Raw genomic sequence first — 24,713 nt, 5'->3', positions numbered from 1 at the left:
TTTCATGTTGACATGTTCTATTCAGATGGATTGCAACTAGAGGCAACAAGTGGCAAAATGACACAAAAAGAGCAAAACAAAACGGATGAAGCTAAGTTTAATGAAATACAACTTGGCTATGTTTAATATTTGGCGTATTGGATATACAATTTATTCGCAGTTTAAAGATAATTGAATGATAGAGGTGCTCATGTTTCTGTCAACCTATACAAAGAAGTGCTGGTCTATAGTCATGTTGGATTTGTGACCAACGAAGGCGGACACTCACATCAACTGGATACGGTAATATAGTGTAGTAAATAGAACAGGAATTGAGAAGATTTGATATCAGATTCAGTGTGGTGTCAGTGAATATTCAATCTTCCAGATATCAATAATTAGAATGAGTACTATTTGTCACTTACTCAATGGTAAAAAGAAAATTGGACGAACTCTAACAAACATTCCGACAAGCTCTCCGATAAAAATCGGGTATCTTCTATGTGGATAGAATATAGCTAGGGTTGCTATTACTGTTATCTATTCCCAAATACCAAGACTACTTTTGTAGATATTCAAATGGTCATACATATGGCAGGGATTGATCTGAATATTAGTATTTCATTCCCTTTTAAGTTGCATACCGTCAAAATGTCTGTCTCAGATTTAACTAATTTTCATGATGTCTTATGTCCCTTATTCTTAGAGCAGGAATCCTCCCCACAAGTTTTGCTTTCCCAACAGTAACTTTTATCACAGTTGTCGTGACTTGTAAATCATTCTCAGACCACTGTACAGGCATTGCTCGATGACTTACATTTTGTTTCGTGAGCAAATACCAGATAAACTCTTTAAAAGTTCCTAATAGGATTGAAAGTTTTTAGTCCACTATGACCCTGCAACACTGCACAAATAAGGTATGTGGCTGAATGCAATGTCTTTCTTCTTTTCTTTCCTGGAAAGCAAACTTGACAATTTCCGTAATCTATGGTATAGAGTAAAAAACTCAGAGATCTTTGTAAGTAGGAAATGATGGGCATCATGCTCTATTTTTGTAAACATGCCATTCTCTTCCGTCAATCCTCGTGTTCTTAGAAAAAAAAAATTGACAACTGATTACATCTTACAAAGGGAGTCCAAACATCTCGAGATTACTCCTACAGTCATTTTTCCACCATTCTTGCTTACCACATTCGTATGCTTCCATTTTTTTTTGCTATAAGCCCACCATATTCTTTAATGTTCTGATGTATTTCCCAATTATTTCTGTTTCCTCGTCTTTTTCCCATTCTGTAATTCAGCAAATCTAGAGAATACAAAAAAAAAATAGAAATGCAAGCGTGAATTTGGAAAACCTTGGTCAAGCTGTTTTAAAATAATATCAGTTTTGATATCGCAGGTCTAAGAGAGCACATTGTATGGATGGAGTTATGAATTTGAAAATTCATACATTTGGAGCGTATAATCAGATTTTCTCCAAACGTCCGTGATGTGTTTTATGGATGTTTCAATGTTCAATAAGATCACGTGTAAAAAAGAAAAATCATTTCTCATGTTATATAAAAAATCATTACTTATGTTATATTCGCCATTGTGGTTGTCTGTTTATCACTATTTGTATTGAGAAGATTCTGTTATTGCCCCGGGTATTTTTGCCTTTACTTTTTTGTTTTTCTTTATTTTGTTCTGCGTTGCATCCGTGCTCCTCATCTCTATCTTACTCTCTGTTCAGAATGTGGTACCTACGCTTAACAAGCTCGCTTTTAAGTAGGTTTCATTATATTTCTTTAGCGTTATACATAGAGCCAAACTTACGAAGATTGACGGCTCTGTTTTATATGTTTACATTGTAAATACTGTGCATTCCAGCCGGATATCTTGATCCACTTCATTTTATATTTTATGTACGTTAATTCATTTAGAAATATGAAAATGAATTGAAATGAATTCATTTGAATTGAATTTATTGCCTCATTATGGTGTTTTAGTTTTGGGCAACACCCACCAGAACATACTGGATAGGGTTTTCCTTCTACAAAGGAAAGCTCTCCGTGTCATCTGTAAATGTGTCATACCCTCCCATTCAAATTTGCTATTTGCCTCTAATAAACTGCTAAAAAATTAAAAACTTGTTTTTATTCAAATTGGGGCAATTTATGTGAATGTTTAGCAACAACTCACTACCGTCCGTTTTCGATTCTACGTTTCAAAGAAATTTATCATTCCATGAGTATCCCACTCGACGTTCCAATGAATTCCATCTACCGTTTTACGAACGATTTTTGCTAAGAACACACTTATTTATACTGGCCAAACTTTTTGGAATTTTTGAAGAATGATATAAAAAATGCCCCCTCCATATATTCATTTAAAAGGAGATTAAAGTCCTTTTTATTGCAATTTTATCCGCCCACAGAATTGGACTAGCCTGTTGGCTTTTAATTCCTTCTCGAAGAACTTTGATTACAAATAACTGTCACTTATTTTCTCGTCCCTGTTGTTCTGATACACTTACAGCGTAGATTTGATTTTTAATTATGTTACTTCTGCATCTATTTCTGTATATTTCCGTATCCTTTTCACGCATCCCATTATTTTTTCGATATAATTTTGTCGAGGATCGCTGGATCTATTTTGCCTTTCTGTCCGTTGTATTGCCTACCTGTTATGTTAGTTTTGTCTCATTCTGTCTTGTCTTTTAGTCTACCTTTATTAGTTTCGTCGCCCCAGTCTAGTTTAACTCTGTATTTGCGTGTGTATGTGTGACTGTTTCTTCCTCTGTTTTCATAGAGGGCTTCCAGCCTATTTTAAGACTCTTTTTCCTGACTTTTTGCCAGCCCTTTTCCCCCTTTTTGCATCATTTTATTTTTCTATTTGACATTCTGTACCTGAGGGGACCACATTCTACGAGCTTTGTCTTTTTAGTGGGTCCCTCCATTTTTCGATATTTTGCGCACTCTTAAAGCATTGGGTGAATTTAGTAAGGTAATTGTTGGTTGTTAAACAAAAAAAAAATCATTATTCTTGGCAATTCTCGCCCAATTGAGCTTTAAGGTGATTAAAACAACATTGGGCAATTATTTTTACTTGAATATTGGGCGAATATTAATGTTACCAACAGAATTGGTAATGGAGAGTTGGGTACTTTTTGCCCCGCTGCGCTGTTGTATAAGAGACCTATTCTCTTTGCGTGTTGGGTAATTTTTGTTGGGCAAATGATACTTAGGTAGAATTTCGCCTCATAGATTTTACCAACATTATTTTGCACATTAAGCCTGGGTGTTTTGTGACGTTCCTTTCTTAGTTGGTAAATTTTCATGGACAAGTAAAAAAAGTCTGTGCTTGTACGCGTATATGCGTGTATGTATGTGACGGGGTGTGTGTGCGTGTGTGTGTGTGTGTGTGAAGTATAGGCCTATGTATGGAAGGATTGCCGAACCTTACGATCGCATAGGGGGTACCAAGGATTACTATAGGGTGTTCTTTGTTTCAGGAATGGGAGGGGGAAAACACACACAATACAAACACACACACACACACGGTATTGTCTATATATATGTATATAATTGTAATGAATATGTATGAGCAAGAGCTTCGTTATGGACGTATTTTTACATGATTTTCTTACGTTTCCCTTTATTCCGTCAACACCGGTTGGATTTTAAAAAAAAAAAAATCAACATTGTGGGAATATCTGTCTGTGGGTGCAAACTACAGGATACTCCTACAATATTGCTAGTTTGTATTTTGTGTGTGTTTGTGTGTGTCGGATTGTGTGCAAATAGATGACACAATTTGAAACTCATATACCTAACTGGACTTGCTTACCACTTCATTCCAGATTAAAACCCAGTAACTAAAACATTGAAATTTTGATATCAGTTGATACCAGTTGATATCTATTGGTTTCTACGTTTTTGTTTTTGTTTTGCTCATGAATATTCATAAGCTATTCAAATTCTCTTTGTGAAAACGATAAGATATTGTTTAATTTAATGGTTTTTTATGATTTCAATAAACTCTGAAATGTCTGAAATGTATTAGAAATTTATTGAATATTTTTGCCGTGATATTCACAATTTCAGCTTGTACCTTTGATGAGGTATTTTCTTATTTTTATAATAAAAGTGTAATCTACATGGTAACTATGTCTTAAAGCATTACAACTAAATGGCCCTACATGTGAACGAAATATCCCTGGTACTAACTAGATCTAGGATGTAGCCTAAGTCTATAATGTACTTGTAGGTACATGTATAGGCTTTACGACTAGCTGTAGGATTGTGATAGGTTAGATATGAACAATGTCTTGACATACACATGATTCTGGTAAATACCCATACATCAAATAATTCAACACCGAATTTTTAATTAACCAAAATTCAACTTACTAAACAGTTGGACATGTGACCGTGCATCCCAAAACGAAGAAAAAGTCGATACAGTGATTTTGTGTGAGAACTGAAAATAGGTGAAGTGGGTCATCTTAACCAATCTTGAGTTTTTCATATTTTCTTGTTTCTCACATGGACTTCCATTTATTTTACCTTGACAGGAAATATTCTGGACATGACCTGTGTTAATTTCAACCCCACCTACGATCCCAATGAACCAGCGTCGTTTGCAGCCATTGTGAGCGGTGCTGATTCGACAAGTACATTGACCTTTCAGAGGTCAATAGACATGACTCCGGGGTCAGATGTGACAAGCTGGTGTTCTATCGATGATGATGTCTCCTCATGTCAGTTACCATCGGGTTCAAATATCGAAAGCTATCTCACCTCTTCGGCAAATGTCACCTTACCTGTTGATTCTAATGGAGACAACTTCGGGGCTTACTCATGTCGAGCTGAACGGCACAATTGGACAACGACTGCTACGACTCTGTTCATACGTTCGGACGGTAATCTATTCTATCCCTTTGTATTTGGGTCAGAATTTTGAACGATGTACAATTGAGCCAAAACAAGGCAAAATTTAAAAAGTAGGAAATTCTCCAAATCATTCATCTTACCTGAAAGAGTATAAATCCAGCTTTAAAATGAACCCAATTATACTAGGATTTTCCCAGAGGAACAAGTTTTTATTCACCGCTGAAGTTTACCGTGTCCAGAGCAGCGAACGTCCGTGAGGAATAGTACTGCACATACATTTGAATACCATTTAACATAGTTTGCAAAGATCTGATTCAGCTCAAAATCCTAACAAAATATCTTAAGGGACATGTGTACGTGCTTGCAGAATATTAAGCTTGTACTCTTAACCTGTACGTAATGGTAGACAACTGATGATTTAACTCAATTCGTCATTTCTGTTGAAATATTGCTCTTCCGCTAAACACTTTCTCCATTTTACGCGCATTTTACAGAAACGCAATATTTTGACCTTTTATTTCACTATCCCATACTTTGATCCTCACTCCCATATAATAAGATACCTTTTTCAGATGTATCTGATCTAGGCAGTCTCCATAACCCAACAAACATAGCATAGTTTTCATCACGGAGGTTCGCATGTAGCTCACGGACGTTCGGAGCAAACAAGATATTGAACAATGCAGCTCTCTTGGGTTGGAAACGCATTCTACTCACAACAAACAGCAATTTCATGTCGAGAATAAACTCCTCCGCAAAATCCTGAATAGATACAGTGTATTACCAGTTCTCAATTATATAAGCTTGTTTATTTTCTCATACTGAGGAATCAAAGAAAACAATTTTTCCATCTCTCGTAAATGAACGTACAAACGTACGTGTAATCTCAGTGACGTAGTCCATCCTTGAGTACGAATAAATTTGTCAAAATTTCGTTATCATGAAGTAAAGATTCTGGTCCTAAACTTGTTATATAAAGTATACAATGCGAAATTTGCTTATGACAAACATAGAAAAACAACAGAATTAACATAGAAAAACAACAGAAATGTGCTCCGTTATAGAAATACGAAGTTTAGCTGGGGAGGCAAACGAATACGTTAGGAAGAAATCCCTCTGTGTTTGCTCCTTGTGTTACACACTGTTACCGAGGAGAATTTGTGTTACGTTTTGTGTTATATTAGTCAGAAATGATAATAGGTTCGATACTGCGAAGTTTCGTCATAACAAGACACAATAAGTCCATATAACTTAGATGGATGTTTGTGACTTCGATATTATACAATATGGTATGTTATAACAAACAGATTGTAGCGCGTCATTTCGGAGGCTCGTTATTCATACAGTTTGTCAATACGAAAATTGATAGAGTTCGTGTAATTATGAAGCTTTTTTATTCGGTAAGACAGGAATCTCCAAAGGTTAATCGAAAGGTTTACTAATTGAAACATGAACAATCATGTTCGCTTATCCAAATGTGGAGAAACAAGTTAACAACTAAAATCCTCAAATTTGAAAACCTCATAATAACCGTTTTCACCTAAACTAATATCATGCCCATTCCACTTTCAGAAGAACGGACCTAAAAATAATGATCCTTAATATCTATGTTTCGGACTAACAAACTTTCGGAATAAGAACATTTTTAATAACAAACCTCCTGAATTAACTACAAACATTTTTTTTTTTCATTTTCGGAATAACAAACCTTTGGACATCGGAGTAACGAATCTTTGGAAGAGCGAACGTATGAAAGTGCAACCGTAAACTATCCTTAATCATTACTTTTTTATTATGTGTTTTCAAAGTAAGCACAAAAGCACAAACAAATTGACGATCTCTCTGTCTCTTAAATGTGACTCTGCACCTCAAAACAAACAAAAAGTCGCAAGACATGAATTTTTAGTTAAGACCATATTCTGAAAGAGCAGACTTTAAGCTTTAAAATGATGAATAACTCAAATCAAATGGACTCTCCTAACCTATCTAAGTATTGGAAAGAAAGAACAAACTCAGGAAAAGTGTGAACTGAGAAAAGAGGTTCTGAAGTACAGTGTCTATTCAAGCGCTGAATCTTTACCAAACCGTGCTGGCTGTGTGATGAATGGGACAAAAAAAAAAAAAAAAAAAAAACAGGAAGTAAACCACCAAAGTAACAACAATGAAGGGATTATCAGATTAAACTGAAATTAAGCATGCCTCATGAACACATTCTGTCCATAATTAATGCCAACTTTCAAAGCAGTAGCACTATCCTTTCAAAAGTTATGAGAGTTGAAAATGAAGAGTGTGGACAAGGTTTTTCAGAAATGAAAAAAGGATTCTAAAGACACACCTAATCACACTATTCTACCAAAAATGTTCGAGATAAACTGCTAAAAATCACACTTTCCTGCCCGTTTTATGATACCAAATGTTAGCATATTGTAAAAGAAGACCCGCTCTTTCAGAAAATATGAAAAAGTCAAGTTCGGCAAGGTTGACCCATTTCACTTATTTTCAGCCCTCACGCAAAATCAGTGTGTGCGACTTTATGCTCGTTTTGAGGTGCACCGTCACAAATGTGAAATTAAAAAAAAAATCTTGGAAAGAATTACAAATAAACATTGCTTTTCAGTGATGAGTATAAAACAACACCATGTGCTTATAAGCGGAGGATTTGTGTGTTTTCATCAGACAGTAATTGTACACATGTATACTGCATTATTTTTGTTCTCTTGTGACGGCATTTCGATGAATAAAAAACATAAACAAACAAACAAAAACTTCTCAAGAGGACGCTCAAGAGGAATTTGGTATAACGGGAGTGCACTGGCAATTCTTTTCTCTGTGTGTTGGAGCTCGATCCCTTCTCTGTTTCTCTGTCATTTTCATTCAACTGCTTCGTCGTCCTTTTGAAACTGTTCCGTTTCTTATTCAACACATGCCCATTACAGACTTCTTCCGTCATTATCCTGAATGTCATTGCGTAGCACCTTTCGGATTTGTTTTGTTTTGTTTTGTTTTCTGTTTGGTCGCAGCATGTTCAGGCTATTGAGGGAATGAGAGAAAAATCGTCATGAAGAGAAAAATAACAATGAATTAAGGCATTTAATATCATAACAATTACAACGAACGTCCGTTACGGAGACCAAAACTGGATGTGTTCTGTTTGAGACGGCAGCTACCATACTCAAAAGATAAACACTTAGAGCATCTGTCACTAAAAAGTGGCACTGATCCTCTTTCTCCTACTATGTAATCCATTGACTTATTCTACCAACGAACATCCGTGACCAAAACGTTTTCCGTTTGTTATTACAGGTAAATTGAGTGCTGAACGTAATTCACTTTCGGGTACGAGCGGCTCGGTGATTTGGTAATATTTTCAACTAACATTAACTTTATGTGCAGTGATATATTTGTAATTATCAGAAATTTTCTTTTCTCGGACAGAATGTCCGTGAACAAAACTTTCAAAACCTGTAACAGTACAAATTGTCTCCAGAACCGCATTAGAAAGAAATTTAAATGCACAGAAATTACAGATTACGCAGAATTCCATTTTCCTATAACTTTGTTTTCAGTGTCAACTGTTTTTGTATAATTCGAGGGAAAACAAGCGTAAAATTGTGAGCAAATTTTCAACTGTTTGTTCATCATGATCACATAACGCCTTAAAAATTCTGAAACTACTGCTCTAAACTCATTGTTTATTTTGTAAAACTTTGTTTGTCGCTATTGGAGCTAAAAGTGATAAAGAATACAAGACATTTTCGTGACAAGTTATCCCTATCGGAGGGATTGCATACGTCACGGACGTTCGCTGGAATTGTCACGGACGTTCGTTCTACTAATAGGGTCATGTTCCAGGACGGATAACTAATCGGCAGAGAGTACCTAGCCTTCCTAACTCTTTCAAAAATTTGAAAAGGTATTGGCAATGCAAATTATAAGAAATTTGACATCCTTACAACATATGTATTGCTCAGAGGGGGATCAGGAGGTGAATTTTCAGAGAAAATATTAATTATTTGCTTGGTTTTCGGTGAATTGCATGGTCTAAACACTGCGGACGAACCTCAGTCCGCTCCAAAAAAGGAGCTCCTCGGCTAGACAGCCAAAGGTGAAATGCACCTTCGCCATCAAAGCAAGATGGTGTCCCACTCGAAAACGTTTTAATCATCACGGACGTTCTTTTTTTCTCGGAGGCTCATCTAAAAATATAATTTCGGTTCCTATTTGACAAAGGATGGACAGAAACTAAAAACAAACGTATTATCGTGTGGCTAGATCTTAGTTGATTACGACTCGGAACAATATCGCCAATAACGTTTAATGGGCTACGATCTTTATTAGAAAATAGTGGAAGCACGTCCGTGACGAAAACCGAGCATAATTTTGCATAAAAGAATGTTACGTTCCAAGTACAGCCAGCAGACTTACAATTTTGGCAGGATATGTTCATCAGGTGGAACACCAAATTTTCGTATACGGTAACAGTTGGGACAACGAAGTAGAATTTGCAGCAGCGATAGAAATAAAATCATCACGGACGTTCGTCTGTTGAGGACTTTGATATTTCAGTTGTTCTCTGTAATTGTATACGTGCTCCTAAAGTTTTTATAATTTTGTGGTACATACCCATGACATGTCAGATCCAGAACATGGTCAGATATTATATGCCACGTCCCATAAAAAAATGTACATCATTAGTTTGAAAAACAAACAAAAAAAAAATATTGTGAAAATAGCGTTTTTACCGTATTTTTACTCTTTAAGTCCTTGTCAAATGAAAATTATCAGGCAAAAGTTTTGGTTTCTTAGATCATCCTGCCGTGTTCTAAGGAAAAGAATGTCATAAGGTGCGAAAATTGGCAATTGTACATCGTTCAAAATTCTCACCTATTTACGATAGTCAGTTTTACCTTTTTGTCGTCGGTGGGAGCGGAAAAGGCAAGATGCCTGGGAGCAACTAAACATCTTTGCCTTTCAAATTAAAATTGGGTACTTTGCCCTTCAAACTGCAGTCTACATAAAACCCTTAAAATTATCGTAAGATGCCGCCGTAGGAATAAATACAGAGCAAAATCCTTGTTGTATAGTGCGTGTGACTATAGGCCCAAAGCAGGTCAATGTGGACAACAGAAAGGACGATTTCAAAAGCGCCTTGTATACTATACTTAGTGCACAATGCGTGTGTATTGGCACTTGTAATCAAGCAATCTTGCAAGTTAGCCTACGATATTCCCATCTATTTAAGTGCATGTGTTCGCAAATGTATAGTTTGAATGTCATAGCGTTTATCAATGCTTTACTTACATGATTCTTTCAATGAGTGTCATATACTTGCATTGCGTACGACGTACATCGTGATCGTGACATTTTCACTCTCTTTCATTCACAGCTAAGGTACTATATTAGATGAATGACGAGCATGTATAACCAGTGTGGTTAAAAAAGACAAAACGAAACAAAATAAGTATACTGTTCATAAGTAAGTTTCTTCTCACGAGACTGCCACATTCTTACATATTTAGTGATTGAGCAGATCATAATCAAAATTGGTTGAAAGGGTGCACATGACCAGGTATTTTTCCCCCCTACAATATACAGTAACACGTAATTTTACTTATGACTGGTCGTTAGAAAAGTGTAATGATCGGCCTTTGGCACTTTCACGTCGCGACTGTGATCAGACGAAATTCTATTCTTTTATTTTCTTGGGACGAGGATGATTTATCAAACGAAATTATTTACTTCATTATTTTATAAAATAATTAATGTGCAAGATTTTGTTCGCTACTTTGAATAATAATAACCCACTCTCGGTACCTTGGAAACAGTCCAAACTTCCTTTTCCAAAGGTACCTATGTGGGTAATTCCTAAGAGTATAATGTGTCCTTACTAATGCGTATTATTAATTTTGTATACTGCTATAAGATTTTATGTTGTAAAAATATTGTTTTGATAAAAAAAAAATCAGGGGGTTGGATAGAGCAAGAAAACAGAAAAAACACAAAGGCAACAAATAATTTCACAGTACACTCTTACAGGTCTCAAGTCTAAAGAAGGTAAGGTCATGACTGTCTTTAATACTGAACGTGAATAGTTAGGAAGATATCCACATTGATGTGCCTGTATATTAAGCATCTCTCTAGGGGGAGAAATGACAAGACAAAAATTGTATTCTCTCCGTCTCAGTCACTTCCTTTTTGATAATATCATCAGCATGGAGGAACCATGTACCCTCCCATCTACTTGTGAAATTGATCAGTATATTTCATATTTTTCTCTTTATCTTCATGACTTGTATATCAAAACTTAAATGAGCATGCAGTCACAGGAAGAAGAAAAAGAAAAAAAAAAAAAAAACTTGGTAGCTTCTCTTCAACCGCGGCTTGCGAAAAATAATTCACAACCGTTAAAAAAAAATGAATAGTTCGTTTAAATCGTCCCCGTACCAAAACGCACTCAATTCTACAGTTTCAGGCATATAGAAATCTTGGAACAGTAACATTCTTCTACTAGCAGGACTGTGACTTGAACGTTCAACACGCAGCAACTATTCAATCAATGAATTTCATGTCATCACATTTTCCTCGTCGACCATGTCGAGTATCTTGTTGTAACATTTTGAGTTTAATGTTGTAGAATGTCATTGATCTAATAGAGAAAAAAACAACAACAAATGAATGTGTGAGACTACGTTACAACATGGGCGTCACCAGGGGGGGGGGGGGGGAGGTGCGTTGGGTGCAAACGCACCCCCCTTCAGACCCTTTAAAAAAAATCAGTCTTTTTTTTGCACCAGGGACAAAAAATTCGTGGGCAAAAACAATTCGCACCCCTGGCTCTGGCAGCACTGATTTTATGGTTACAGCTCGTTATTCCGAAGGTTCGTTATTCCGAAGGCTCTTTATTCCTAAGATTCGTTATTCCGAAGGTTCATTGTTCCGAATTTCATTTTCGGATTAACCGATCTTCGGAATAACGAACCTTCGGAATAACGCCACAAATTTTCGGATTAACGAACCCCTTTTCATTTTCGGAATAACGAACCTCTATGTATAGGGAATTTGCGTGTTTCGGATTAACGACCCTTCGGAACAACGAACCTTCGGAATAGTGAACCTTCGGAATAACGAACAGCACCCGATTTGATACATATCTACTAGTATTCTATACAGTGTTTACGGAGCACGTACACGTTTACATGTACGTGTGCTATTAACAAGTATGTAGGGTCTATTATGTACGTTACTTCTGACCAATCCATATTGCCAGCCCAAGTGGGAGCCTTAGCCTCATTCAAAAAAAAAAAAAAAAAAATGGAGGGGTAAGTATATCATTTTGCCCCCATTATCACCCCCTCCATAGTTCCACAGACGAAAAGATTTTCTTACCTTTTTTGACAGCAAAAAAAAAAAAATAAAAAAAATAGTTGCCCCCATGAAAATATTAGAGGGGTAGGCAAGCATATTATAATTTTGCCCCCCCCCCCATAATTAAGAATTCACGAAATGAGAAGATTTTCTTGCTTTTGAAAGAAACAAATGTTGCCCCTATTAAGATATTGGAAGGCAAGCGCACCATTTGCCCCATCCCGCATAATCATAATTCCCGCGATGAAAAGATTTTCTTGCATTTTTGTTAGAAATCTGTCCTATTATTTCACCCAAAAGCAGTGGCGTAACTACGGAGGGGGTGCACGGGGGGGGGGGGTGCCCGCCCCCTCCCCTCCGCTGGTAAAAAAACAAAGACTTGCCAAAATGGTAATTCAAGGGTTAGTAAAGAGTGAAATCGACATGAAAGGGTGATCAAGAAACAAGATATTTTCTATGATTTCTTTTAATCATAATTAAAGAGGTATATAGTGTGAAACATTGATCAAAAAGCCCGGAGCCGACAAAAGATTGTGATTCAGCATGATTCCTGGTTGGCATTCTGCATAATAATAAGCAAGATGTGTGCAGTGTACTCAGAAAATCCGAACGGCAAAAAGAGTCGCTTCAAAGTTTTTGGACTGTGAAATGTCGCTCGCTCACTCGCATGTAATCTTTAAGCAATTCTCCTGATGTTACTGCCAGTAATATTGTCTGCAGTTATAGCGCCCTTTGCGCCCCGCCCCTTAATTTCCAAAGCGAAAAAATATGGCTACAAACGGCAGTTTTTGGACTGTAAAATGTCAAAACTGTCAGGCTCGCTCTCTTCGCTCGCTCGCACTTAATCGTTATGCCATTCTCCTGATATTGCTGCCAGTAATTGCCAGCAGTTTCGCCCAGTGCGCCCCCCCCCCCAATTCTAAGGCAAAAAAAAATATATATATATATGGCTACAAACGGCAGTTTGGGAACTGTAAAATGTCAAAATTTTCAGGTCAATCCCTCCGCTCGCTCGCATTTAATTGTTAGACCATTTTCCTGATGCTGCTGCCAGTGATTGCCGGCAGTTGCGCTCGGTGCGCCTCCCCCCCCCCCCTCTCTTTCCAAGCGGCAATTTTGGGACTGTAAAATGTCAAAATTTTCAAGCTCGCTCTCTCCGCTCGCTCGCATTTAATTGTTATGCCATTCTCCTGATGTTGCTGCCAGTATTGTCTGCAGTTGCGCCCGGTGCCCCCCCCCCCCAAAAAAAAAAAAAAAAAAAAATCTGTAGCGAAAAAATATGGCTACAAACGACAGTTTGTGAACTGTAAAATGTCAATATTTTCGCTCCGCTCGCTCGCATTTAATTGTTATGCCATTTTCCTGATGCTGCTGCCAGTAATTGCCGGCAGCTGCGCCCGGTGCGCCCCCCCCCCTTTTATTTCGAGAGCGAAAAAAAGGCTACAAATGACAGTTTGGGGACTGTAAAATGTCAAAATTTTCAAGTTCGCTCTCCGCTCGCTCGCATTTAATCGTATGCCATTCTTCTGATATTGCTGCCAGTAATTGCCAGCAGTTGCGCCCGGTGCGCCCCCCCCCCCTTCTCCCCCCAAATTCTAAAGCAAAAAAAAAAAAAAAAATATGGCTACAAACGGCAGTTTGGGAACTGTAAAATGTCAAAATTTTCAGCTCGCTCCCTCCGCTCGCTCGCATTTAATTGTTATGCCATTTTCCTGATGCTGCTGCCAGTAATTGCCGGCAGTTGCGCTCGGTGCGCCTCCCCCCCCCCCCCCCCTTATTTCCAAGGCGAAAAAAATATAGCTCCAAACAGCAGTTTTGGGACTGTGAAATGTCAAAATTTTCAAGCTCGCTCTCTTAGCTCGCTCGCATTTAATCGTTATGCCATTCATCTGTTGTTGCTGCCAGTAATTGCCAGCAGTTTCGCCCGGTGCGTACCGCCCCCCCCCCCCCTCCCCCACCCCTCTTAATTTCCAAAGCCAAAAAATATGGCTACAAACGGCAGTTTTTGGACTGTAAAATGTAAATTTTTCAAGCTCGCGAGCTCCGCTCGCTCGCATGTAATCGTTATGCCATACTCGTGATATTGCTGCCAGTTATTGCCAGCAGTTGCGCCCGGTGCCCCCCCCCCCCCCAAAAAAAAAAAATTCCACAGCGAAAAGGATATAGCTACAAACGGCATTTCTTTTACTGTAAAATGTCAAAATTTTCAAGCTCGCTCCCTCCGCTCGCTCGCATTTAACTGTTATGCAATTCTCCTGATGTTGCTGCCAGTAATTTGTCGTTTCACACCGTCATTCCATAATCCATTTATGGGGGGGGGGGGGACAACCCCCTCCCCTTGCTCTCTCCGCTTGCTCGGGCTCGGTTGCGTTCATGACATCAGTGTAAGAATTAATACTAGAAGTTTATTTAAATGATACCATTTGTAGGCAAATTGATCAATAACAATTTACTTCAAAATGTATAGTGATACCTCAAACAAGTGGGACTGTTTCAATTCGATAAAATTACGCAAAAAAACCTGCATCAAATTGCACCATTTACAACATCAAAATGCAAAAAGTTCTCCCTAGCTACGCCGGTGCCCTTTCCCCTCTTGGTTTCTCTAAAAAAGAAAGACACTAAAAGTCTGGGATTGAGAGCTTCCTATAATTATATTCCAAATGTCTGTCCAAAAAAAATTCGCGTTACATTTAGTGTCAAAACGCACCCCCCTTGAACAAAAGCTGGTGACGCCCATGTACAATAATGCAAAATAAAGTGATGACAGACGTGGTCACTGTGAGGGATAGCCCGGTAGACTAATTCAACTTTTAATGGTAGGTTTGTAGACTGAATACCTGCCAGACGATGTTGTATTAAAGTAGCTGGATGCAATTAATTCAGCTACTTGATAGAAACAACATCTGTGCTCGTCACAGCCACAATTATACGTATAATGTAGCATCTTTATGGAATAATCTCTCGGATGCTCCGCTGTGTTCAAGGAATAGTATTGTTTTGGTTGAGATAGCTTAATTCAGGTTTCTGTTTTGTGGGATATTGAGAAACATCTCATGAAACAGAAAAGAGCATACATTTTCAAGAGAAATTCAAAGTTTATTTTATGAAGATCGGTTATGAAATGGTGGAGATATCCAAAACCAAGTAATGAAAAAGGCGTGAACCACATTTTCTGATTCCTTTGTTTTCCTTTGTTCTTGAATATCTTAGCCATTTCGAAACCGAGAAACTTTTAATTTTTCGAAGGCTTGTATAATTATGCTCTTTAATATTTCACAGGTGATTTTGTATTAATCCTGCAAAACATACTGAATCCCCATCTCGATCAAAACTATTCCATCCATTTGAAAAGTTTGGCAACATTGTGAGCTGTCATATTTGCAGTGACTAAGTGTGGCAGCAGCTACAATGAATCAACACATTAGTTTTCAGTATTTGTGGTGCGTATGTATGCGTGTGTGTTTGTGTTTTGCAGAAAATGGAATTCTTCCAAGATAAATTAATGTATAGGGTCTTATAAAGTGTATAAACATTTCTATGACGGAAGGTCCTAATTTTCTTCCTGAATACAACAGTATGATACATTACTAACATGACTAAGTTCATCCAGATTACGGCTTTAAAAAGAAACGAGCTATCCCGATTTTGTCATTGTTATTTTAATGAATTTTAATCTTTACGGACATTAGGGCGTAAGAAATGTGAATGAAAGAAACAATCTTTTCCATGTGAGAACTGATATTAATTATTTGTGACAGTAACGTTTGGTAATATTTTTTCTCATTCATTGAGTAATAGGAGTGTAATTTCTCGGTAATGAAACATTTTCTTGTTAATATTAATGATGTAAGACTACCATCGTTAGTGCCAACGTATCTATTTTTGTGTGTCCGTCGGCGATGTCAGGGCATCACAGATAAACATCGTCAAAAGGTACTTTAATCCCACATTGTGTCAACGTCCAGAGGTTTTTTTTTGTGTATAATTTTATGAGTCAATACAAGTCCAATGCTATTCTGTTACTCGGTTTGTACAAAAGATTATCAAAATTGCAGTTTCATGTACACTATATTGTATACACGTGAATTATATGACTATTACGAATATTATTATAACGACATTCAACCATTTCTACACAGCCAACGTTACCTGCATGTATACATATTTGTTTACGAGATATCCGTTCTTGTGTTTTCTCTTATTTTGCTTTCTCTATTCGTGGGGTCCCTTCCGAAAGGAAAGTGAAAACATGTAAGATCTGTTTGCATCGGTGACTATGATGAAAGTTAAACGTTATTATGCAAACACTGCGCGGTTACTGATCCATAATGATTACTGCGTGTCTGGATTCGTTTTGTATATCGAGTTTATTCACAATATCACACCATCTAATTAAACGACGTACATAATGATTGTTATTATGCAACTCTGAAGAAAAGCCATTCTTCAAAGTCCATGTTGCCATGATTCACTTTATAGCTTAACATCACGTCTCAGACAACACTGGTATATTACAAAATAGAAGTACACAGTTTGTATTTGTCATCTTTTCTTTCAAGAAAAACGAAAAAAAAAATCCAGCATGTTTTATCATATGAATAATTAGTAATATTCGTATTAACAAAGAAAAACGTTGTATCAAAATAGACAAATTAATAAATTATGTTTTCATAAACAACAACTAATGCCAGTGTGTGTTATGGCGCGTGAAATTTTTGACTCATTTTCATTCCTTAAGCATCATCATCGGTAAGGGAGAAAAACATTGATAAGTAATCATATTTTACACGTAAAAAGAATCATGAGGAAAGACGTGCGGCTCTTCTAAGTTTTATGAACCTAATTTCATTTCCGTTATTATCATGAGTTCGAGTTTAAATTCAATGTATTTCTTGTATCCCTCCTTTTGAGATGAGAGGCCTGTCGATGTCATAATTTGCCTGTAATATGAAATTGGGTTTGTTTGTTTGTTGTTGTTGTTGTTGTTTGTTTGTTTTTTGTTTTTTTGTTGTTTTTTTTTTTTTTTTGGGGGGGGGGGGGGTATTTTAACCCAGTCGTGTAAGATTAACTTATTTGGTGTCTTCTTGTCCACATTGAATTAATGCGCAGCTCATCTCACACCCAACAAACTGACGGTAACTGCCAGCATTGACGAAGATGTACGCCTCGTCATGAACCCTGCGGGAAATATCACAGGCACGCTCGTCTGGATGCTCAACGGTCAGACAGACCTTTCCGCTTCCGTGTCATCTGGCGTACTGAACATCAGCAAGGCAAACAAATCAATGGCTGGAGTACATCACTACTACTATAGGGGCGACCCGGAACGAGGTGGAATAATTAGGCTTATAGTTCGAGGTAAATAGGCAGACACCATTCCTCAAATGAAGAGAAAACGCTATAAAATCACAAAAACAGTTCACCGTGACTCCGCTTAACACCGAATCCTGTCTCTTCTAATAATTATGCACATTATTATAACTCTCAAAAAATTGACGTACTTAACGTTGAAACCAGTGTCAATACTATTCCAGCTGTCTATTCTGAAGAAAGGTTCACTCATATCTGGTGGTAGATCGTAACTGGAACCATTAAAGATATGTTTCTATATCATTAACTTCCCTGTTCACAAAAAAAAAAGAGAGAAGAGGTTTCCATGGGATCACATTTCGATGGTCTAATCTCCTTTTCACACTTCTCTGCTTTTCTATCAGACTTAAAAGAAAAACATAAAAACATAAAAAAAAATCCAAGCACACATTTGGTTTTATGAGAGAAAGTATGGCTTTTACATGACCATGAAGAAAATGGATAAGGGATGTCCCTTTTTACTTCTTGGTTTCCTCTTAAATTTTCCGTTATCTTTCAAATTTCCAAACCAGGATGTCTAGATAACCTTTGGGGGCCAAATTGCAGATATACCTGTCCGACATGCTACAATGGGGGAATCTGTGACGACATTGGCGGGCGCTGTTTTTGTCCTCCGGGATTTATGGGCGATCATTGTGAAACGGGTGAGTTTATTATGTATTTGAGTATTTCAGGGATGCATCTTCAGCAATGGTAGCAGAATCATAGCGATCTCAAGAGGGAATAAACATTATACATTTTTTACATTGTAAGGCAGCTGAGCAGGCATTCATATTCCCATTTCGATTTACTTCTGCAATTTTGTGTTTAAATCCGTTTGCGTTATATAAATCAATGCACACTGTCCCAATATGTGCATCAACTTTGATTTCCATCATAACTGTATTTGTTGTTGTTTTTTTAACTCCCACTAACAAGTATTGATCTTAGTTGCATATCATACTGTAATGATAAGTAATATGACCCACGTTTAATCGAAAAACGCATTTTCTGGCTCATACTTATTCTTTATTTTATGAGCTTAAAACATTGAAGGTTTGTGATTTGAATTCAAGTAGCAGTAATTATGTTTAAATACATAAATGATCAACTTCCATCATCGTTTAATAACATTCGTACCCTTCTCGCATAGGTAGAAATTTCCACCTTTTGAATCCTAAATTATTGGTGACACATAAATCTATAAGACATTCGGGTCCGGACATTTGGAATAATCTCCCGGATGATATAAAGTCCTGTTTAAGTATTTATTCTTTGAAAGCTTCACTAAAACGATATTTGATACAATTATATTCTCCAAACCAATTAAGCTAACAAATATTCATGGTAAATGATTGTCATCTTATCGTCAATCTCTATTTTCTTCCTTCAACTGCATCTTGCACTCTCACCTGCAACTGCACTGCGCTCACCTGATCACCTTCCTCCAAGAGAGTTGTGTCGTTGGATAGTCATTTTATGAGGCCTTCATCCATTTCAAGCTTATTCGCTTGCGATGGTGGTCTCCTGCATTCAATGATCTCTGTTGTTTACTGAAACATACTGTATATCTAATTTTATGTTTCTGTGTATCTACATTGCTCAATGCAATCACCAAGTTTATCTATTTATGTACTGCTATTGATTTATTTCACTGCACTTGTTATTCTTTGTCTTTGTACTTTTTGAAGTTTGTGGTCAAATTGTATCTGATTGAATGCAGAAATAAAAAAAAAAATGAAATAATCTTTAAATTGAATTGAATGCATAAATATCAATATATGCATTGGATTCGACTGATGGAGTTACTTTAAAAATTCTCTCTGTCCTCCCCCTCTTTTCCCTCTTTCTCTCTTTTTATATACATGTATGCACGTATAAAAATGCCGATCTCTCTTTCCTCTTTAATTTCGCCAGAAAGACAAAATAGATAGATAGATATAGGCCATGGGCTAGTGGGGGTCAACGTGCACCCCCTCTGCACTTAACATTCATTGTTGTTTCCATGTAGCCCTTGGTCTGGAGAGTCAGAAAAGTGATGTTAAAAAAAAAAAAAAGTTGGGTCCCAAGACCCGCCCCGTGAGGTTTTGTGACGTCACTTCCGGAACGACCTTTTCGCGAATACGGGGGAATAACATTTGGGTATTATCCTAATAAAGTGGTCCCCATGCCTTTATTTTGTATTGATAACCAAAGATTTTGGTATTTCTAGATTTCTCAGAAGATGGGAAATATGCAAAGCAAAGTTTGGCAATATAAGCCCTCAGTTTGTCGTCATCGACAACGAAATGGGCAACGATGTCGACAAAATTCAACAAAATTTTACAAAATTTGCGCAATTTTTCAAGTTTTACCCTTTAAGTTTGTATATTTTTGTGAAAAATTTGATAAATGACTTGAAATTTGGTGTGAATATTAAATGAATATCCCTTTTTACGAAAACAGAAGATTTTGGCCTACTTGTAATCCGATCTTCTTCTGTAGACATTCGAGTGCGCATGCGCGGTGTCTGGAAATTAGGCTCCGAAATGCCTTTTTTTTTTTAATGTCCAGTATCAAAAATGAGTTACAACGAATCTTTTTTATCCTGTAAATTCACAACTTTAATCAATTTTTGTAATCAGCAATCACCTGATTGAATAAAAGTTGCCTTAAAATGAGAAATCAAAGATGACTATGGTTCTTTTTTATGATGACGTTGGTCACTACATCGAAGATGAAGACGACGTCAAAGACTAGAAATACGACATAGCAGGGATTCGTTTACAAATCTCATTTTCAATTGATTGATTTTAGCGATAAATTTACAGTAAAGGAAATCAAGATAATGAATTTTCAATTCTACTGGCATTTATTTCTTTGCAATAAACTCAAATCCTGCTTAAAGGGGAAATCAAGTCTAAAAATAAGTTAGTCTGATAAAAAGAGAGTAAAATCTTACGAGTTCAATGGTAAGAATTTGACTGGATAATCTGATGAAAAATAAGGAAGTTACTATTTTTTGCTAATTTCTGCAAAACATTTCTTGTACAGTGGATAAGAATATGCAAATGAGTACTGAGTAACCTGACCATGTCATAACCTCACAATTTTCCATTGATCGTGTACAAGAAATAAAGAAAATTCAATGTTTCAGTCATTGAAGTCTGACAAATGATATTATTCCTGGTTGCATAACTTGGTGATAGTGATGTTAGATATATCATGATTTGAGCCTCGAGCATAATTGCGTTTGAATGAAAAACTGGAAATGTCAAAATTTTATGTACAAACGATATGGCAAGATGTGAGGGGATGACATGCTCACTTTGTCATTTGCATACTCATATTGACCGTTCAAGAACTATTTCCTAAAAAAATAGCGAAACTTCAAAATGTCATATAACTTCCATATTTTTCATGCGATTTCGATCACAGTTTTACCATTGAACTTGTAATATTTTACTTTTTCTTATCGGACTAACTTTTATTTGGACTGGATTTCCTCTATAGATAAATGCGTATAACTAGTTTCACAATTAAAACACTTATCTCAACCACGCTGCACTCACTGGCACATTTCTAAATACTGTATCAGGCGTGGATAATATTTTGACATGATTTTTCCTCTATTTTCTTCAGAAATTGCATCCACATTGAACTTGTCACCGAAATGACACTATACATGATGCATAATAGAGACAATGGACTTTTGGAGGCCTAAATTACTTTAATGTATAATGTTTGTTTGTTTTTTAACTTGGGAATGCTAACTTGTGGTTTCTTGGCGGTTCTGTGGCATAGTGGGTAAAACTTTCGACTCCCGATCGGAGGACCTGAGTTCGAGTCACGATTCAATCACGATGTACAATTTCTCGATGGTAATGATTATATTAACATCATTTTCATTTTATTTCGAAAATTTGGGAATATGGACTTGCAGGTCATCGACAATGAATTTGGCATACATGAGGTTGACAAACTTAAAAGTCCACGCAGTTTTTTGCAAGTTCTCACGCTAAAACATCTAAATATCCATTATTAAACGTGGTAATATCATTAAACGGAATTAATCTAGTCTGGATATTAGATAAATAACCATGTTTAACAAAAAACAAAACAGATAAGGCATTATCTTAAGTCAGGCATCTTCTGTAGACATTTAACTTAAAGTCAATACTTTTGTTAGATCAGCCATGGTGCCTTATGGATGTCCAGAAGCTGACGCTGATTCACCGGGTGCACTTCACCAGTTCGACACCCACGAATCATACAACCCATGAGTCATGAAGCCCGCGAGTTATACAGCCTGTGAGTCCTACAGCCCATGAGTTCGACACCCTTGAGTCTTACACCAGGCAAGCCAGGCCCTCCGAGTTTGACACGTAATAAACAAGACCCACGAGAAAAACACATTTACGGCCCTGCGATGTGAATATCGAACTCGTGGATCGTTCTTAACTTGTGAGTTTTGTTGTTGTTTTTTTGTCTTCTTTTTCTTTGGGAGGGGGGGGGGTTGTTGCTTATAAAAGTGTCAAACTCGTGGACCTTGTTTGCCTAGTGTCAAACTTGCGGGCCTTGTTTGCATACTGTCGGACTCATGGGCCTGATTTGCCTGCTGTCGAAGTCATGGGCTGTACGACTCGTTTGCAGTATAATTCGTGGATGTCGAACTCGTGGGATGACAACGAATCACTTTGCCATCCTTTCAAAGTCTGAAATTCTTTTGAGCTCTGAATCGAATTCCAATGTCACCATTATTGTTATTTTATGAGTGTATAGGTTTAATGAATTCATTTTTGCTCCTGTCACTGCTTCTGTGCCAGTATCGGGCTTTGTTACATCAGCCATGGTGCCTTTCAGAACGTCCACAAGCTGATGCGGCATCACCTCCCCTGAGGTGAAGTCAGCAGAGGTCGCATTAGATCTTCAGCCTTCGTCTATCCATGATCTTCATTTTGGTCCGTTGCTAGCTTCCATATTCTTAGTTTGATAATTCCTACGGAGGACATGCTGTTCAGAGACGTCTCTGAGAAGCCAGATAAAGAGTATTTGCCTTTGTGACATAAATCATTTTATCGCACTTAGACTGTATTGTCAAGAATCGCAGAGCATTCACCTCCAAATTCTTCTGTTACCATGCAAAGCACAGCAAAATATTTTCAGTTCATCCATCACCTCAGCTGTCCCATTTCATGATTCAGCCCTTGTATGTACATAATTTCTAGGACTCCACGCATTTACTGGCTGCAATACCACTGGTGCCTGATAGGTAAGGGGAAGGTAAAAACAATGTCGAGGCTGATGAGTCATTTCATGCTGTATTTCCAAAGCTTGGTGAATCTTGAAATGTTAAAGCTGAGATGATGATGAACTGGAACGATTTACCTGTGCCTTGTATGGTAACAGAAGAAGGTGAATGCCCTCCAAACTCTTTACAGTCCAAGTGCGGTGAAATGGCTAATGTCACAAAGGCAGAAATTTTTGATCTGGCTATGATACCGCCCTGCTGAAAGGTTTTAGAGCAGCATGTCCTATGCAATTATCAAACAAGAATATGAAAGCTAGCAACAAACCCAAACGAAAGACATGGATGGACAAAGGATGAAGAGCTAATGCGACCTCTGTGGACCTCAAGGGAGATGCTGCCGCGTCAGCTTGGGACATGCATCCTGGAAGTCACTGTGGCTGATGATTCGGAGCCGATACTGGTATGGCAACAGTGACATGAGTAAAAATGGGTTAATTCAACATATACCGCACTCAGAAAATGACCATTATGGACATTGGAATTTGATTTGGTTCAGAACTCATGCGCAAATGAATATCAGACACTGACAGGATGGCGAGATGATTCCGCATCAGCTTGGGGACATCTTGTTAGGCACCATGACCTATGAATCGGAGCCCGATACTGATAGTGACAGTGAAAGTAGTGAAAATGAATTCATTCAACCAACAGAATCACAGAGTTACAATGATAGAGACATCGGAATTTAATTGTAACAGTGTTCCTGGGCAAACGAGTGTCAGACTTTGAAAGGATAACTTAGAGCTGGTAAATGACTCCATCAATTTCAACATATCGGTATTAAACCAATGTCATGCACCAACAGAACACCCGTCAGCACCGACATAACATTCTGTCATACACCGACAAAACATTCTTGGATCAGCACCGAATGACTGCAACTGTTCACGCCATGTTTGCCAACTCCAACTCTCCTGTCCCGAATGGACACTTTTATTCCATCCCACCCTGGTTTCACCAAGGCACATCACGGTTCTCCGTCACACCTCCCCCCAACAAGAGGAAAGTTATGAATGTAACTTTTCGACTATAAACACCTTCCTTGTAAGGCTTGCTTCAATGTTCGTGCGTACTATTCAGCTTACACGATTACAAACTCAAATAGTTTAGTGTTGTTTTCTTAAAACCTCACCTGGCATACTACACTTATAATTACTGATTTTGAGCCTTATCAGAATCAGTCCACTCCGGCATCATATTGTCCACCTTTAGAACAATATATGAAAACTTGACAAGCCCCCTACAAAACATGTAAATACACAAATCAACAGTCTACAGTAATACACATGTGAAACTGTTTTCAACGGGTGCACATGCGGGTGCACATAATCTGGAAAGATTACACCAAATGTAATCAATCATTTCTCCAGTAGTATCAACATTTTGACTGAGACTGTGCTTTCTGGTAGTCTCGACTGTAATTATATCCTCACATATTTGACCAATAAACTTACATAACTTCAGGCATGAATAGTATTTTGTTTTTGGTAACACATACACTTCATCTTTAAATGTGAAAACCAAAAATACACTTTCTTCACGAAATTGTTCTGACTGTTGCAAAGATATGTCTGTTTTTCCAACACAAACTTTCACTGGAGTTTCACTGAATGTGGTAACAGCACACATTTCTTGATTATAACAAAATCGTATTTAAACACGTCAACACATGTGTACATCTACTCAATGTACTTGCTAATACATCTTATACTTATGTCAACTCTGCGTCATACGTTAGCCAAAACAACAACAAAATTTTGAACTTCGGACATTTCTTTTTGTCCCTTCACACACATGTACTGTCACGCGATAAGATGTTGTAATTATGTGCAAACTCTGGAAAATATCGAGAT

The 24,713-nt window shown here is 37.4% G+C and overlaps 1 protein-coding gene across 1 annotated transcript in view; it reads left to right on the top strand.

Moving 5' to 3' along the window:
* The window catches only part of LOC140236607 (uncharacterized), a 135,524-nt gene that overhangs the window by 133 nt on the left and 110,678 nt on the right, over positions 1-24,713 (top strand). The window contains 3 exon segments of the mRNA XM_072316530.1: positions 4,535-4,882; positions 17,331-17,579; positions 18,104-18,235. Coding sequence (XP_072172631.1) covers positions 4,535-4,882; positions 17,331-17,579; positions 18,104-18,235 — 729 coding nt within the window.

This window comes from Diadema setosum, chromosome 13 (assembly GCF_964275005.1).
Source record: "Diadema setosum chromosome 13, eeDiaSeto1, whole genome shotgun sequence".
Taxonomy (NCBI): domain Eukaryota; kingdom Metazoa; phylum Echinodermata; class Echinoidea; order Diadematoida; family Diadematidae; genus Diadema; species Diadema setosum.
The sequence above is the reverse complement of the archived record's forward strand: the minus strand, read 5'-3'. Positions and strand labels throughout refer to the sequence as shown.